At 48.7% G+C, this 16,519-nt stretch overlaps 1 protein-coding gene across 5 annotated transcripts in view; it reads right to left on the bottom strand.

Moving 5' to 3' along the window:
* The window catches only part of ZZEF1 (zinc finger ZZ-type and EF-hand domain containing 1), a 103,935-nt gene that overhangs the window by 14,538 nt on the left and 72,878 nt on the right, over positions 1–16,519 (bottom strand). Inside the window, exons 37-44 of one of the 5 annotated variants that reach the window (XM_039254499.1) lie at positions 13,972–14,132; positions 11,574–11,724; positions 10,398–10,537; positions 9,596–9,873; positions 8,771–8,945; positions 7,885–8,017; positions 1,946–2,139; positions 496–615 (exon numbers count right to left, since the gene is read on the bottom strand). In XM_039254499.1, coding sequence (XP_039110430.1) covers positions 496–615; positions 1,946–2,139; positions 7,885–8,017; positions 8,771–8,945; positions 9,596–9,873; positions 10,398–10,537; positions 11,574–11,724; positions 13,972–14,132 — 1,352 coding nt within the window. Of the gene's footprint in view, positions 1–495; positions 1,734–1,945; positions 2,140–7,884; positions 8,018–8,770; positions 8,946–9,595; positions 9,874–10,397; positions 10,538–11,201; positions 11,388–11,573; positions 11,725–13,971; positions 14,133–16,519 lie in introns of those variants that run through there. The other 4 variants (XM_039254500.1, XM_039254501.1, XM_039254502.1 and 1 more) reach the window with 4 other exon arrangements.

The raw sequence follows: 16,519 nt of genomic DNA, 5'->3' as shown, positions 1-16,519 counted from the left end.
CACAGCAGCAGCTTTTCCTGGACCCGAAGCAGTTGGTCCAGAAACTCCACAGTAATTCTGCTAAGAAAAATCTAAGGCCTACAAGGACTAGTAATGAGATGAAAATCATCGACTAAAATCCTACACAAAATAAATGTAACCGAGGACAAACTCAGAAACTGATTTTAACTCAAAGGGACTTTAAAGGGAAATAATGATCCAAGGAAACACTTTATTGCCACGATATAACGGCCGACCGCATCTTTCCACAGAATACTCTCCAGTGTTCTCCGAACAGACATCAAACTCTCCCTCCCTGACAGGGAGGGAAGTGTCACAGTCACTGTGTCAACAGAGACTCAAAGCACTGCACTGAAGAGCATGCTCTGGGCTACCCCCCTGCCCCGCCCCGGCCCCCGCCGCCCCGTCTTCACCCCGTCTTCACCCGCAGGGGGAAGCCTGAGCCTGCTACTGCAGGTGGTGGTGGCTGCGGCGGGAGCCACGCCCACCCCTTACCTCTAGATCCCGGAGGAGCCACGTTTTACTAAAACCAGTCCCTTTGCTGCACTTTTTCACCAGCAGCTTCAGCAAATCCGTCTGAAGAAAGGTCTCGTGGGTCTCTTCAAAACCGTGAGCCTGCCCAAAGAAGAGGAATGACCTGCAGCTGGTGTGCAGGGAGGAGACAGCCTCTTTCAGAGCGCACCGCGTCAGGAAAATTCCAGAGTCGGCAGGAAGGATGAGGCTCCGATCCTCAGCCCTAACCAGTCTGTCCACTCTCTCTCCAGCTCGCCCTCCACGAGCACCTCCGAAGCCCGGGACGCGCTGTGTGCCGCGTCCTCCGCTAAGGGCAGGGGCTTCACGGCCCTCCCCTGCGCTCTGCCTTCCCAAAGCTTCCTGGTGTCTTCAGACTAAAACCCAAGTCCCGACTCAAAAAAGCCGGGGTGGATGGGGCCCGATCCTGCAGGCCTGGGGGCGCGGCCTCTGGTGACGGCCACGCCTGTTCCTGGGCCCGTGCCCCAGCTCTCCCTGCACACACCACCGCCCAGACCCCCTCTCTACCTCCTCCAATCTCACCTCCTCAGAAAGGCTTTTCCTGACTCCGTGCTGTGTCCCTTGCAGGCTGGGCTGTAAGCCCCACCTTCTCTCAAGTTCAGTGCTACATGGCTCTCGGGTGCTCAACAAACACTTGTGAAAACAGGGAACCAGAGACAGAAATGGTCTGTGCCTTCACGGAGTTTATTTTCTCTTTCACGCTGTGGTAAGTGCCATGGAGTCAACAGCCTGTCTCCTCCCTGGAAGCTCTCGGGCCTGGGCCGGAGCCGGAACGCCCTCAGGGCCCGGGTCCTTCTGTGGTCCCCTGGGCAGTTCTGCCAAAGTCTAGGGACTCACAAACTTAAAAATGAAACCCTTCTTTCGTGGCTACTTCTGTGGGGAAGATGGTCCTAAAAGCAATCCCTTCCCCGGTAGGGCCCCTCAGGAAGCGAAAGAACCACGTTCCCCTCAAGTCAAGGCTTCTCGTCTGCACCCGTTACCACCCAGCTCCTCGGGTGCCTCCCTCCTCCCACCCCAACCTCCAAGCCGATCGCTCCAAGTCCCGTAGGTGCTGGCCTTCCTGGTTCTCCCCTTCCTCTCGTCCTCTGACGGGCTGGAGGAGCTGTGGTTTAGAGGGAAGACAGAAGCTGTTTGGTCCAATTTCTTCCCATCTTCCAAGGTTATGTGTCTATTAGGCAAATACCCAGTTCTGGGAAACAGTACTGAAAAAATACAAAGAACCAACTACTGGGAAAAATCTGTTTTCTTCCTTTGAGTCATCCTTGTGCGAGATCCCAACCATTCCTGAAAATAATTAAGATCCCATCTACGGTTAACCATCCATCCACGTCACATGGCATTTCTTGATGTAAATCCCCTGCAGACGTTAAATCACAGCCAGACTCATTAGCAAATGGGAGCAGCTCACCATTACCTTCAGGGTTTTATATAATCCTTTGAGGGCCAGGGACAGGACCCAGGTTGCCTCCACCGCCTCAGGACAGTGGCTCTCCATGCTGGTCTGCAGGAGGTGACTGGCGATAAAGGCGAAGTGCTGGGAGTACTGGCTGAGCCGGGCCTGAGACGTGCTGCACTCCGGACCTTTCTGGGACAGCTGGTAGTCCTTCACTGAAGGGGAAGGTCAGGCAGGGGGAGAAAGGCACGGAAGTCCCGTAAGTGCTTCCCGCAGCCACGTCTCTTCCCTCGTAATACACCGGTCCTGAAGGAAGAACCGCGGGCCCCCAAACACAAACCGCTCTGGCTTCAACTCGGCCGTCAGGTCTAAGGCGAGCTGGCAGGTGAGCACAAAGATGGCACTAGGCCACCTACCCATCAAGCAACTGAGAGAGACAATTTACATTCCTACTACTGTGCACAAACAGGCTGTCTCCAAAAGTGTTAAGGGAAGTTCTTAAATACAGTACACAGAAGGGGTTTCCACTTCCAAAGAAAACTAAGACAGACTGACCAGAACATTAAAAAAAAAAAAAAAAAATCACATGAAACAATGCAGATATGAGGCACCCAGCAGTATAGGACTATGATCCCTGAGAGAAGAGACATAAACCAGGAGAGACTTCCAACAGCCTGGCTTTCTGGAGACAACTTACAGGCTGCAGAACAGACACTGGAAATCCAAGCAGAGTCCCGCACTCTCAACGAACTGATGAGAAAGAGGTCAGAGTTCAGGAAAGTCAAGGTAGCTAGAATTTATGGGGCAGGATATCACAAAGAAGGGAGAGACACAGAGACAGAGGGTGTGGGGGACCTGTCTATAAAAGCCACAGGAGCTTCCTCACGAGTCTCTGTTTGAGTGTGATGTGTGCAAAGTTGAGAGCAAACTTCCTAGATAGGAAACCACCGTTCTAGGAAAGAACTACCAAAAAGCAGTAGGATGAACAATTCCTGGAGCTCACACAGACCTGGGAATATTGTGTCTTCCCACCAGTGAGAGCGGAAGTATCCTAGGGCGGGGGTACAAAACAATGATTTCAAGACATAATGGTTGAAATTTTTCTGAATTTGATGGAAACTGTAAATCCACAGTTCCAGGAGGTCATTAAATCCCCAGGCAGAAGAAACAAAGAAAATTACATCAAGGCACATAACAATCAATGTGCTAAAAACCAGTGATTAAAAGAAAAATCTTAAAAGTAGCCAGAGAGAAAAGACTTTTGAAGAGTAACAGAGAATGACAGCTGACTTTGCGGCAGAAGCTATGCAAGCCAGAAGAAATGGACCAATAATTTTAAATTATACCAAAAAAAATTCTCAGCGTAGAATTTTTTATGCAGCAAAATTATCTCTCAAAGATAAAGTCAAAATAAATTATTTCTTTATTGGTAGGACAAACCAAAACAAAAATTCTGTGGCAGCAGACCTGAGGTACAAGAAATGTTAAAATGATATCAGATGGATACTTGAAACTACCTAAAGAAATGAGGAGCACTGGAAATGGTAAATATGTATGTAAATAAATATAAAAGTTAGTATTTTCTCATTTTATTAAAAACATATTTTTAATGTTTATTTTTGAGAGAGAGAGAGCACGAGTGAGGGAGGGGCAGAGAGAGAGGGGGGGACAGAGGATCCAAAAAGCAGGCTCGGTGCTGACAGCCGAGAGCTCACTGTGGGGTTTGATCTCAAGAACTGAACTGTCAGATCATGACCTGAGCTCAAGTCGGACACTTAACTGACTGAGCCACCCAGGAGCCCATTTTTCTCATTTTAAAATCTTTCTTAAAATATCTGACTTTTTAAAGCAAAAATAAATATAATGAGATTTACATCACGTAGAAGCAGGATGTGTGATGACAACAGCATAAAGGATAAAGGAACAGAAATACAAAATCTATAATGTTTCTTCACTGTATGTGAAGTGTAGAATATTATTTGAAGGCAGACTATGATGAGTGAAAGGTGAATATTATAAACCTTCAGGCAATCACTAAAAATTATCTGCAAGTAACCTATAGCAAACCCTAGAATAACCACTGAAAAAATTGAGATAGTTAAAAGCCAATTGTGAAAATAAGATGGAGTCATTAAAAAGCAAAAACAAAAACCCTCCATGGAAAACAAGGCAGGGAAATGGAAAAAAAAAAAAGGAATAAATGAGACAAACAGAACACAATCAAGAAAACAGATTTAAACTCAATAATCTTAATAACTGCATTAAATGTAAATCCTCTTAACATCTAGATGGTCAGACTGGATTAAAAAAGAAAATTCTACTATGTGCTATCTACAAGAAATCCACTAAATGTAAAGACACAGGCAGGTTAAGTGAGAGAATGGGACGCATACACCATGCAAATGTTTGCAATAAAACAAAAGCTAGAGAGGCCACATAAACATTAAAGTCAATTTCTGAACAAGGAATATTATCAGAGATAAAAAGGGACATTTCATGGGGCACCTGGGTGGCTCAGTCGGTTAAGCTTCTGACTTTGGCTCCACAGCTCGTGAGTTTGAGCCCCACGTTGGGCCCTGTGCTGACAGCTCAGAGCTTGGAGCCTGGTTCTGATTCTGTGTCCCCCACTCTCTATGCCCCCCCGCCCCCGCTCACGCTCTTTCTGTCCCTCCTCCAAAAATAAAATAAACATTAAAAATTTTTTCAAAAAAAAGGGACATTTCCTATGGAATTAAGACACCGACATATATACAATTATAGCTGAAGACATCAACATTCCTCTCAGTAATTCTCAGAACAGAAAGCAATTCAGTAAGAGCACGAAAGTCTTGACCAACATTATCAACTGACTTCACTTAAATGATGTCTACAGAGGGGCACCTGGGTGGCTCACTCAGTTAAACATCTGACTTCAGATCAGGTAGTGAGCTCACGGTTCATGAGTTAAGAGTCCTGCGTCGGGCACTGTGCTGACAGCTCAGGGCCTGGAGCCTGCTTCAGATACTGTATGTGTGTGCGTGTGTGTGTGTGTGTGTGTGTCTCTCTCTGTTCCTCCCCCACCTGCACTCTCTCTCTCTCTCTCTCAAAAATAAATAAAGATTTAAAAAAAATTTTTTTAAATGATGTCTACAAAACAGTGTAGGTTTCTCTTCAAGTGCACATGGAACCTTATTCAAAACAGATCAAATTCGGGACCATAAAATATGTTTCAATAATCTTAACAGGACTGTAATAATTCAAAGTATGTTCTCTGATGCTAAGAGAATTAAACTTGAAATTAATAACAAAGATTTCTGGAATGTGCCCCAAATATTTGCAAATTCAACAATACATTCTTAAGCAATCTATAAATAAAAAGTTTTATGATAAATAGAAAATATTCTATTGTAATGACCCGAATGAATATGACAATTATATAAAAAATTATGGATGCAGCTAATGCTATACCTAGAGGAAAATTCACAGCATTAAAATGCTTCAGTCAACAAATAACAAAAATCTCAAATCAGTGACTTAGACTTCCATCCTAAGCAATTAGAGCAAGAAAAAAAATTAGAGCAAGAAAAAAGAAGCAAATTAAGCCCAAAGCAAGAAGTAAGAAATTAATGATGACAAAGACAGAAATCAACGAAGCAGAAAACAGAAAAATAAGAGAAAAAAAAATCAATGAAACCAAAAGTTAGTCCTTTGAAAAGATCAAATAACATCGATCAAGCTCTGACGAGACACTTTAGGAAACAAACAAGAGAAGACACAAATTATCAAAATCAGGAATAAGAGAAGTCAGCTGTGCCATGAAGAGAGCTCAGAGACCTCAAACTGTTCCCTGAATAAATGGAGAGGTATACAGTGCTCATGTGTCACGTTAACATGTCAGTTTTCCCTAAATGGATATGCAGATTCAATGGTTATTTAAGAGAAACTGACAGGCTGAATCTAAAATTTAGGGGCGCCTGGGTGGCTCAGTGGGTTAAGTGTCCGACTTTGGCTCAGGTCATGATCTCACAGTTCGTGGGTTTGACGTGTTCGACGTGTGCTGACAGCTCCGAGCCTGGAGCCTGTTTCAGATTCTATGTCTCCCTCTCTCTCTGACCCTCCCCTGCTCACGCTGTCTCTCTCTCTCTCTCTCTCTGTATGTAATGAGTAAAATATTAAAAAATTAAAAAATAAAGTTTATACAGAAAGGCAAGGAACTAGACTACCCAAAACAATGCTGACAAAAGAATAACGAAGCTGGAGGACCTGATTTCAGACTTAGCATAAATCTACAAAAGTCACGAGAGTACAGTATTTGAGCAAAGCCAAATACATAGATTAATGGAATAAGACATAACCAATAAACGGCAACAGACACGTGGGTCAACCAGTCTCCAACAAAGATGTCAGAATAATTCCGTGGAGAAGTCTGTTCAACAAATGATCATAAAACAACTGGATGTTAATAAGCAAAAAAGAAAAAAGAAAAGGATAAAGAACGAGAACCTTGACCTTTACCTCACACCACACACAAAGGTAGCACAGCCAGTGCTGAAGCTGAATGAGAAAGTGTGTTACTTCAGAAGCAGAACCTGGCACAGAGCGGTTACAATACTCCAGAGTTTGCAGGCTGTTTAGGGTTCGGCAAACTAAATCAAAGGTCACTCAGGATATGTTTCCACAGTCTTCTACTGATGGAGTGAAACGGAAAGTGATGTGAATGTCAACACACTTAGTCAAAGTTATTTCACACTCATTCAGCCATCCGACTCCACAATCTATTTAAATGACCCACTAGAAAATCAAGGACTCTGGCAAAAGGAAAAATTACATATTCAGAACCTAAACGTGTCCCACCAAAAACACAGAGCCGTATCCACAAAATAACAGCATGGCAAGGGCCTTCAGATTCACCCGAATTCAGGGCGTGTGGGGGGCTCAGTTAAGTGTCTGACTTGATTTCGGCTCAGGTCATGATCTCACAGTTCTGTGAGCATGAGCCCTGCGTCAGCTCTGTGCTCTGACCATGCAAAGCCAGCTTAGGATTCTCTCTCTCTGCCCCTCCTCTGCTTACATTCTCTCTGTCTCTCTCAAAATAAATAAATAGACTTAAAAAATTTTTTTACCCTAATTCAACCACATCTCCTCAGAGATGAAGAAAAAGCAGCTCAGGGACTCACAACTTGTTTAAAAACCCATATACAGGGGCAAGAACCAAGTATCTTCGCTGGCTTCAGAGTGTGCAGAGGTTGGACAACTTCCTTTCGTTCTTAGAAAAAATATGCTAAAATCAAGAAGTCAGGCAACAGCAGACGCTGGTGAGGATGTGGAGAAAGAGGAACTCTTTTGCACTGCTGGTGGGAATGCAAACTGCCACTCTGGAAAACAGTATGGAGGTTCCCCCCAAAATTAAAAATAGAACTACCCTACGACCCAGCAATTGCAATACTGGGTATTTATCCAAGGGATACAGGTGTGCTGTTTCAAAGGGACACATGCACCCCAGTGTTTACAGCCGCTCTATCGACAATAAGCAAAGTATGGAAAGAGCCCAAATGTCCATCGATGGATGAATGGATAAAGAAGAGGTGGAGTGTTACTCGGCCATCAAAAAGAAGGAAATCTTGCCATTTGCAAGTACGTGGATGGAACTAGAGGGTATCATGCTAAGCGAAATTAGGCAGAGACAAATATCATATGACTTCACTCATATGAGGACTTTAAGACACAAAACCGATGAACATAAGGGAAAGGAAGCAAAAATACCATAAAAACAGGGAGGGGGACAAAAACATAAGGGACCCTTAAATACGGAGAGCAAACAGGGTTGCTGGAGGGGGATGGGCTACATGGGTGAAGGGCATTAAGGAATCTGTTCTTGAAATCGTTGTTACACTATACGCTAACTAACTTGGATATAAATTTTAAAAAATTAATAAAAAAAAAAAAAAAAAAAAAAAGAAAGAAAAAAGAATGCTTGGGACCTGTTTTCCTTTTCCGGGTTTTGACATCGACGACCACAGCCCTGTTCTTCTCAGTAAAGTGCTTCAAGATGATCACATTATGTGGTTCATTGGCATTATCCACATATACACACCGGGTCCCCACACAGAGGACCTAGAACAGGACAGAGATCGAGAAGGCAGCTCAGGAGCACACAGAGGCAGGCGCAGGCCCGTAACGGGACACAGGCCCCAGCCTGTCCCTCTAGGACGGGCTCTCCTAAGCCCAGGGCCCGGCACAGAAGCGGCTTCCGTGCTTGCTGGAGGAAGCCATGTTTTCACAGTCCCCTTGTCCCAGTGCCTGCAAGCCTTGACCATCAGAAAGGAGATCAAGGTGAATGGCCACGTGAGAAACAACTACTCTGAAGTTCTCTGTAACTGCTGTTAGTTACCTGCTAGTCAAAGCCAGCTACTGGCTCATAAATGAGTCAAATGGCTAACCTGTTAAAAAAGCAGTAGAGGGGCGCCTGGGTGGCTCAGTCGGTTAAGTGTCCGACTTTGGCTCAGGTCATGATCTCACAGTTCGTGGGTTCAAGCCCCGCGATGGGCTCTGTGCTGACAGCCAGCTCAGAGCCTGGAGCTGCTTCGGATTCTGTGTCTCCCTCTCTCTCTGACCATCCCCCGATCACACTGCCTCTCTCTCTCAGAAATTAAAAAAAAAGCACAAAACAAAACACATTAAAAAAATTTTTTTTAAATAAAAAAAAAAAAAATGCAGAACAGACCATCCCATAATCTAAAAATCTACCAATCCTGTAAATGCAAATTATGTAACTGAAGGTAAGAAACTCTCAAGGTCACATGTAGCAGAGACCCTGCTGGGTGTGAGGAGGATGGAAGACGTGGCCCGACCTCCAGAGCGACGTACCTGGGGGAAGCCGACCAGCACGAGCAGGGTGAAGATGTTGGTGTGCTTCAGCTGGAAAGGCAGCTGCTTGATGCAGTGGTCCGTGAACGTGGCGATGACGTCACGCCACAGGGGGGCGCTGTTGAGGGACCGCAGGATCTCCGCCATGGAGCAGGCCCAGTCCAAACCTACGCGGCTGGAAGGCGAGAGCTCCATCAGGGGGTGCAGGCTCGAAACTCAACTCAGCAGAGCTCACTACGCTCCCAGGCAGATGCAGCCCAAGAACCACTCACCTGTTAGGTTAAAAACTACCCGAATGACGCCTGTTACCTATACGCTCAGTCTACGGCTACGTTTAAAAATAAATGTCTATAAAAAAGTCACACATTCACGTGCACTTGTGCACACTCATGTTTATACACAGGGAAAAAAAAAAAGCTCAGAAGGAAATACATTGAAACAGTACCAGATGCATTAAAATAGTACAGCTGGGGTGATTTTTTTCTCCATTTTTGTTTTCCAAATTTGGTACTGTGACTATTACTCTTATAATAAAAACAGACCTATTTGCTTCAACCCCGAAGCCTAGACTTATTGCTGTCAGGGAAAATCAACCAGAATCTATATGTATCATCAGAAAGTTGAATCAGCAGACAGTGCCAAGACCCTACAGCTGTCTTAATGTCAGTTTTAAGGACAATTTGAATGTCAGTTGACCCCATTTCTAATAAAACGAATTCTATTCTCTCAGGAGATTCCTGGACCACAGCACATTGGAAGGAGTCAAGGGCCGGGCCACGGACTTGAGGAAACGCACAGCGAGCCGGGACAGGCTGCGGGGGCTACCTGTCCAGACACACGGCTCCCAGGCTGACGAGCAGGTGGGTGGTCTTCCAGCCATCTGGCACGACGGGACTGTCCCCTGCTGCGAACAAGGTGTGCTTGGCGGAGAGGACCTTCACCACCGCGGCGTCCACCTCTGCTGGCCAGAGGCGGGAGACTAACTGGCCGAGAAGGCCCAGCGTGAGGTGGTAGGTTTCGTTCAGGTGGCCCGCGTTCGCGAGGACGACCTGAAACATGAGTGGGAGGGCGCGCTCCAGGTCTACCACAGGGACGGCGGGGCCCTGCCGAGAGAGAGAGAGACGCTGGTCACCACGCAACGCATGTGACCCACCGGCTGAACACGGTGCCCCTCACGTGCCCCTCACGTGGGTCTGAGGTACAACTGCCTCGTGCACAGGGACCATGCCTTTCATGGACAGCTCTGCACAACCAGCTGTGAAACGACATTCTCGGGTACCATCTTTTTTCAAGTTTATTTATCTATTTTGAGAGAGTGTGAGAGAACCAGTGGGGGAAGGGCGGAGGGAGAAGGGGACAGCAGCTTTGAAGGGGGCTCTGTGCTGACAGCAGAGAGCCCGACGTGGGGCTTGAACTCACGAACTGTGAGATCATGAGCCGAGCCAAAGTCGGAGATTTATCCGACTGAGCCAGGCTCCCCTTCAGGTATCATCTTACGATCCCACTTCCAAGAATAATAACAACATGCTACTCTCAGGGACACAGGGATGTTGCTCTTAACAGGTGGTTTTCTCCCACATAATCTACCACCCCTCTTCCAGAAAAGAGAGTACCATTTGTCTCTTACCAACTTTAAGGGAGGTAACATAGCTGCCAGTAATCCCAAAATCCTCTTCTGGGAACACTCAGCAAACACCTGCTCGGGGCTGGGAGTAACTGCCTTCTCCTCGCGGGGCTTCTGAGATGGCATGACTGAACTGTCGGCATCTGAGTTGTAAAACATCAAACTTTCAGATCTTGCCAGGTTCTGTGCACATACAAACAGCAGGTAAGCTGCTGCACCGTCCCTGGGCTGCTGGAGAACGAAACTGGGACTCTGCTGCACACTCCTGCTCACCCCCCAGTGGCCTCTGCAGTCGCCGCCGTTCCCCTGACCCTGCTGGTCTGTGCTCACGCTAAGTACCTCCCAACATACCAAATCACTGGTATTTATCATCTGTCTTCCCTTCTAGACTCTTGCTGTTCTTCAGCACCTAGTGTATCATAAGCACCTAGAAATGTTTCTGGAGGATAGCAGGTGCTCAGAGAATGCTTGATGGATGAATAAACTATACGTGGACCAGGACGCTGGCGCTTGTGCAGACCAGAGAAGGGCTGGGCCAACGAGGGGCGTCAGCCTGTTGCACTGCAAAGATGGCTCACCAGCCCCTGCTGAGAGCTGGCCTCACGGACGGGCGGGACGCCCTGTGCTCCCTGCTGCCTCCATCACAGAGCTGGGCAGTGAGACACATGCCGTCCTCCACCCCCGCACACCTGCTGGTGGGACTCTCCCGGGCAGCCGACCGGCGGCTCCCACTCTGCGGCCTGTGCTGCCGCCTCAAGTCCCCCCCACAGCAGGTCCTAGCACGGCTGAGGTCTCTCGCTGCCTGACCTTTACGAGGCTTCACACCTCTCTTCTGGACGGAGTCACGTCTCACGTCCAATTACGGTCACCTATACCGTGTGGTCTACAGCCTCCCAGACCGCAGGCTCCACGTCAGGGACCTATGTGTTCGTCTGACTTCGTCCCTGTCGCATCTCCACAGTCTAGCACAGGGCTCGGCATACGGAAGGCCCTCTGTAATTAGGGAAGAACCGAGTAGGAAGGCAGGCAAAGGGTTAGCGGTACCGTCTGACACAAAATGAGAAACCGTGTGCCCTTGGTTGCTAGCCAGTTTCAAACTGTGTGCAACAAACAGCTCAGGGATGAGTCTGTGGGCATTTAATGTAAAGGAGACCAAGGTCATGATCAAAGAATCTTTACCTGGAAGCCCTCCGGGTGTGCTACCATCTGCAGGCGAGTCTGAAGCCTGAGTCTGGCATGAAGGACCCTTCACTATTGATGCACCTTCGTCTGCCTCACTCCTCTGTTTGCAGTCGAGGGGTCTGACCTTCTTGTGACCATCTCTCTTACCCTGAAAACAAAACACAGAAGAATAAAAGTTTCTTCTAACAGAAGTCTGCTCCCTTGGTGTGCCTGGGCAGCTCAGTCGGTTAAGTGTCCGACTCTTGGGATCGATCCCCATGTCGGGCTCTGTGCCGGGTGTGCAGCCTGCTTGGGATCCTCTCTCTCTCCCTCTCCCTTTGCCCTCTCCTGCTTCAAAAAAATTTTTAAAGTTTGCTCAATTGTGTTGTAATACAATTCAATTTTTAAAATCATTAGCCAGTCTTTATGGACTTAAATATTTCTGAATTCCTTAAGAAAATGTGCCTCATTTCTGATGATAAATCTGTGCTCTAATTAAGACAGTAATCACTGCAACCTATCCCCCAACCGTCTCCCAAATGCCCTTGCATCAGAACCCACAGTCCCATTAGCAATGGCCACACTACCAACCTCTAGTACATTTAACTTAGTTTTTTAAAGTTTATTTTTATGTATTTTGAGAGAGAGAGAGAAGAGAGCACAGGCAAGTGGGGGAGGGGCAGAGAGGGAAGGAGACAGAATCCCAAACAGGTTCTACACTGTCAGCAGAGGCTGACTCAGGGCTTGACCTCATGAACTGTGAGATCATGATCTGAGCTGTAGTCAAGGGTCGGGTGCTTAACCATCTGGGACACTCAGACGCCCCCACTCTAACTTAGCTTTTAGAGGCCGCTTACAGAAAGTTCTTCTCTTGGGAAGAAGGAAAAAAACAAAGTGTTCGTCTAGAACACCGAGCTTACGCTTCTGAGTATTTCCTTTTGGTAAGGAGTCTTGTTAAAGGGGCTCGTGCTGGAGCAGGGAGGCTTTCCTGGGCTCAAGAGTCGGGCAGCGAGCTGCCTAGATTGGCAGGATGACGGCCCTTGACCTGTGTTTCCTGAGGCTTTTTCCCCTGGGCCAGAGAAAGTCTCAAAGATGAGCCTGACACCTCTTTCTGCAACAAAAATTAAGGAAGTGCTCAGAGACAAAGGCGTGTCAGCCGGACACAGAAGCCGGCAGCAAGAGGCTTCCGCGGGCCAATTGGGGCATCAAGTAACATAACGAAAAATAATAGATTTTAAGTAAACTCTACACCCAACGTAGGGCTCGGACATACAACCTGAGATCAAGACTCACACAGTCTACACACTGAGCTGCCCAGGCTCCCCCAGAACAATAGCATTTAATCTGCTGAATGAAAAAAGTCACCCAGGCCATTCTGATGAGAATAAAGGCACAGGCGGACACACAGGGAGCAAAGTGCTCCTGGGCAGCCTGTCCTGAGACGCTGTGAGCCCACAGGAGGACACAACGGCCCCTGGCTCCGGGTGGGGGCTGTCCCTGCTGACGACGCGCTCTCTGCCCCGCCACCACCTGTGGGTGGCTGAAATGCGGCCTGGAGTTGTGTGGTCAGAAACGTTGGCACGTCAGAGACCAGTCTGAGGCGTCCGTCACCTGTCTCGTGCTGGCTCCCTGGCTGAGACGAGCCGACTAAACTCTCAGGTTTCCGCCAGCCATCTTTACTTCTGACTTCCTCTAAAGGACAATGAATGGGGTCACGGTGAGCCAAAACCACCAAACGGTGGATCCCTGAACTAGTGAGTGAGGCTGAGAGGACGGAAACACCAGCAGCTCCTGAGGCAAAGTCAAGGGCACTCACAGCCCCAGCTCAAGCCTCGGAGGCAGCGTCGCAGGTGTGCTGTGCTCTTCCACAGACCCATCTTTCAGACTGCAGTCGCTGGCTCCGCATGCACCCAGAGGCTCCCCCAGCTGAGGTGGGTGTATGTGAACTACCGGGTCTGCCTGGTAAACAGGAAGCACTTCATGCTCCGTCTGCTGGCGGCTGTGCATGCCGCTTCACACGCGCGGTGCTCGCCAGGGGCAGGACCGAGTCCCTTTCTGTGCGTGACCTTCTACCGTTGTGAACCCGCCGGAAGGCAGATAACAGGAGCCACTAACACACGGAACAGGCTGTGAACACCGCCAGCAGCACCTCACACACAGTAGCTCACTGTGTAATGTGTGTAAGTGCTCAGAACAACCCCAGGAAACAGGTTTTATCATTCTCGCTCCATCTTACAGATGAGAATGTGAAGTGGACACGCTGTGGTAAGGTGCCCGGGATCGGACAGCGCAGGGGCTGGAACCCGGGAAATCTGGGTCAAGACAGTCTGTGGCCGTAACCTCTCTGCTCAGCTCCCAGTGGAGAACGGCCCCCCTTTCACCCTGATATCGTGCACAGTAACGAACTGGGACGTACGCTGCCGTGCACAGAAGGGCCTGTATGTGACGCGTCCTCAGCAACCCGGATCGCTGTCTCCTCCTCTGGTGTGCGAGTGGGCACAGCGGCGGGCGGGGCCTGACTTTCCGGCCTCGCGTCTCCATCTGGCAGTACCCCAAGAAGAGCCAGGGCTTTCAGACCTACACGGGGAGCAAATCAGAGGATGGTGAAACACTTTACAACAGGGTTTGTTTCCTGTAAGTGCCGTAAGTCAACTGGCACTCTCTGGAAGCGGACGGCTGGGTTCTCCGGAGCAAACCCGAGCGCACTGAACACAAAGCCCCGCGGCCACAGCTCAGCTCCCGACTTCAGGCACCACAAGTCTGGACGGCGAGGGGCACCTGCGTGTTACTAACAGCAGACGACACGACTTAACAGGGCTGTCTGCCTAGAAAGTCACTGCCCCACAACGTGCTGTCTCAACTCCCACCAGTAAAAAGGTAACAAGACGGCTCGGAAGCGCCAGTATGGCCCCCCCGCTGCCCAACAGAGGTCTGACTCCTTCAACGTCTGCTAGAATAGGGAGTCCCTTACTGTGAAAGGGTTTGAACGTCTCGGAAGTACTGTCTGTGCGATGTTGTCCTTAGCACTCGGCAGTACAGTCAGCATCGCCTGGATGCTTCGTAGGTGAACTTTAACTCCGAGGCGCTCCCACCTAGAGAACGCGGTCAGGTGAAGCGGCTGCACTCCGGGTTAGAAACCATTCCCCTGGAGGAAGGGGGCAAGATGGCGGAGAAGTAGGGAGCTCCGTACATTTCGCCTGCACCCATCTCTCAAACAGAGAAGGCCTGAAGTCGTAGGACACTGAGCCACAGGAGTTTGGGAAGAGAGAGAGACAGAGCACACTGGGAAGGAAACCTCATAAGAGCGTGAGTGCGAACTGGGGAAGATAAATGCGGGACGGGACGCAGAGATACGGAGGGAGGGGAGGGAACCCGGCTTGTGTGCAACTGCGGTGAGTGATTAACTGGCAAGCGGTGGCGAGCTGCTGTGAGCCCAGGGGAAAGGAAAGAAAAGCTGAGACTGCTCATAGAACCATCCCTGGAGGACAGGAAAAAAAAAACAAACCCTCAGCTTGGAAAAGACAGTGTTTTTAAGCTCTGGCTGGGGTGCTGACTTTAAACCAGGTGCCCTGGTCGCAGAAGGCTCCAGGAAAAACTGAACTGCCGCGCGCCCGGCACCATCCATGGCGGCGGCGGCGGCCCAGTGAACCCGCAGCAACGCCTGCGGAGGCGGTCCCGGTGCCGGGGGAAGCGGCAGCGGCGCGCACGGCAGCGGCAGCGACCCAGTGAAACAGCGGCGGCGCTGAGGTGACGCGGACTCTGCGGACCTCAAGTTGCTACGTTCCCCAAACGCACTCGGGCTGTATCGCTGCTTGACCCCAGCGGACCTGAGGTTGCGACACTTCCCCCACCCCCCACTCAACCCCCAGCAACAGGTAAGCAGCGACCTGCGGGACTGGTCAGGGCGGTATAACAAAGCCCGCGGACTGAGACCGAGACCTGGAAATGAGGCAGAGCGTGGGGCATAGAACTCAGCCCACCTTGGCTACATCCTCAGCACAGGGAGATCGGACCTGAAGAAGTGATTTGCAACACTTGGTTGAGAAGGGACTGGGGCGACGCCATTCTTCTCCCCACAATCACTAAGGCGGGGCCTCAGGGAGACCAGGGGACGCAGTGGAGACAAGGCCTGCCTACACAAACCACGCCGATCCCCTCCAGATAGTTGTTTTGTTGTTGTTGTAGCTGTTTTTACCTGAGCCTGGGTTTGCGTGTTTACTGGTTTTGTCTGTGCGCTGGTGTACCTGTGTTCCCTCTGTGGTTTCTGTTTTCTTTTTCCAGGGCTGCCTCAAGAAACAAGCCAAACTACACATGGTGGAGAGTCCCAATACCACTACCAGTAGGGAAACAAAATAACGGAATGCTCAACAAGAGAAACCAAGAGACACCTTCCAAAGAACACTTCCTGAACAGACAGGCCCTGAACAGTCAAAAGAGCCCCTCTCTAATACAGCAGAACTCGCAGGAGCCGAGTGTAAAACAAGCTTTTACAAGTAACAAGAGATAGAAAGCTAACCAAAATGACGAAACGGAAGAACATTCCTCCAAAGAAACTCCAGGAAGAAATGACAGCTAGAGAACTGCTCAAAACATATATAAGCAACATAACTGAACAAGAACTTAGAACAATAATCATAAAATTAATCGCCAGGTTTGAAAAAAGCATGGAGGACATCAGAGAAACTATGGCTACAAACAATATGGAGCTTAAAAATAGTTATGGTGAATTAAAAAATGCGATAAATGAGATACATAATAAATTGGAGGCGTCCAATGCACGGATTGAAGAGGCAGAAAGGAGAATAAGTGATTTAGAAGACACTATTATAGAAAAAGAAGAAACTGAGAAAAAGAGAGATAAATTGATCCAGGAATATGAAAGAGTTCGAGAGCTTGGTGATACAATCAAACGGAACAATATCTGTATCATAGGAATCCCAGAAGAGGAAGGTGGGGGGGGGGGG

This window comes from Hyaena hyaena, unplaced genomic scaffold (assembly GCF_003009895.1).
Source record: "Hyaena hyaena isolate Hyena2069 unplaced genomic scaffold, ASM300989v1 scaffold_492, whole genome shotgun sequence".
Classification (NCBI taxonomy): Eukaryota; Metazoa; Chordata; class Mammalia; order Carnivora; family Hyaenidae; genus Hyaena; species Hyaena hyaena.
Note: the sequence above shows the minus strand (reverse complement) of the source record. Positions and strands in the feature narration are given on the sequence as shown.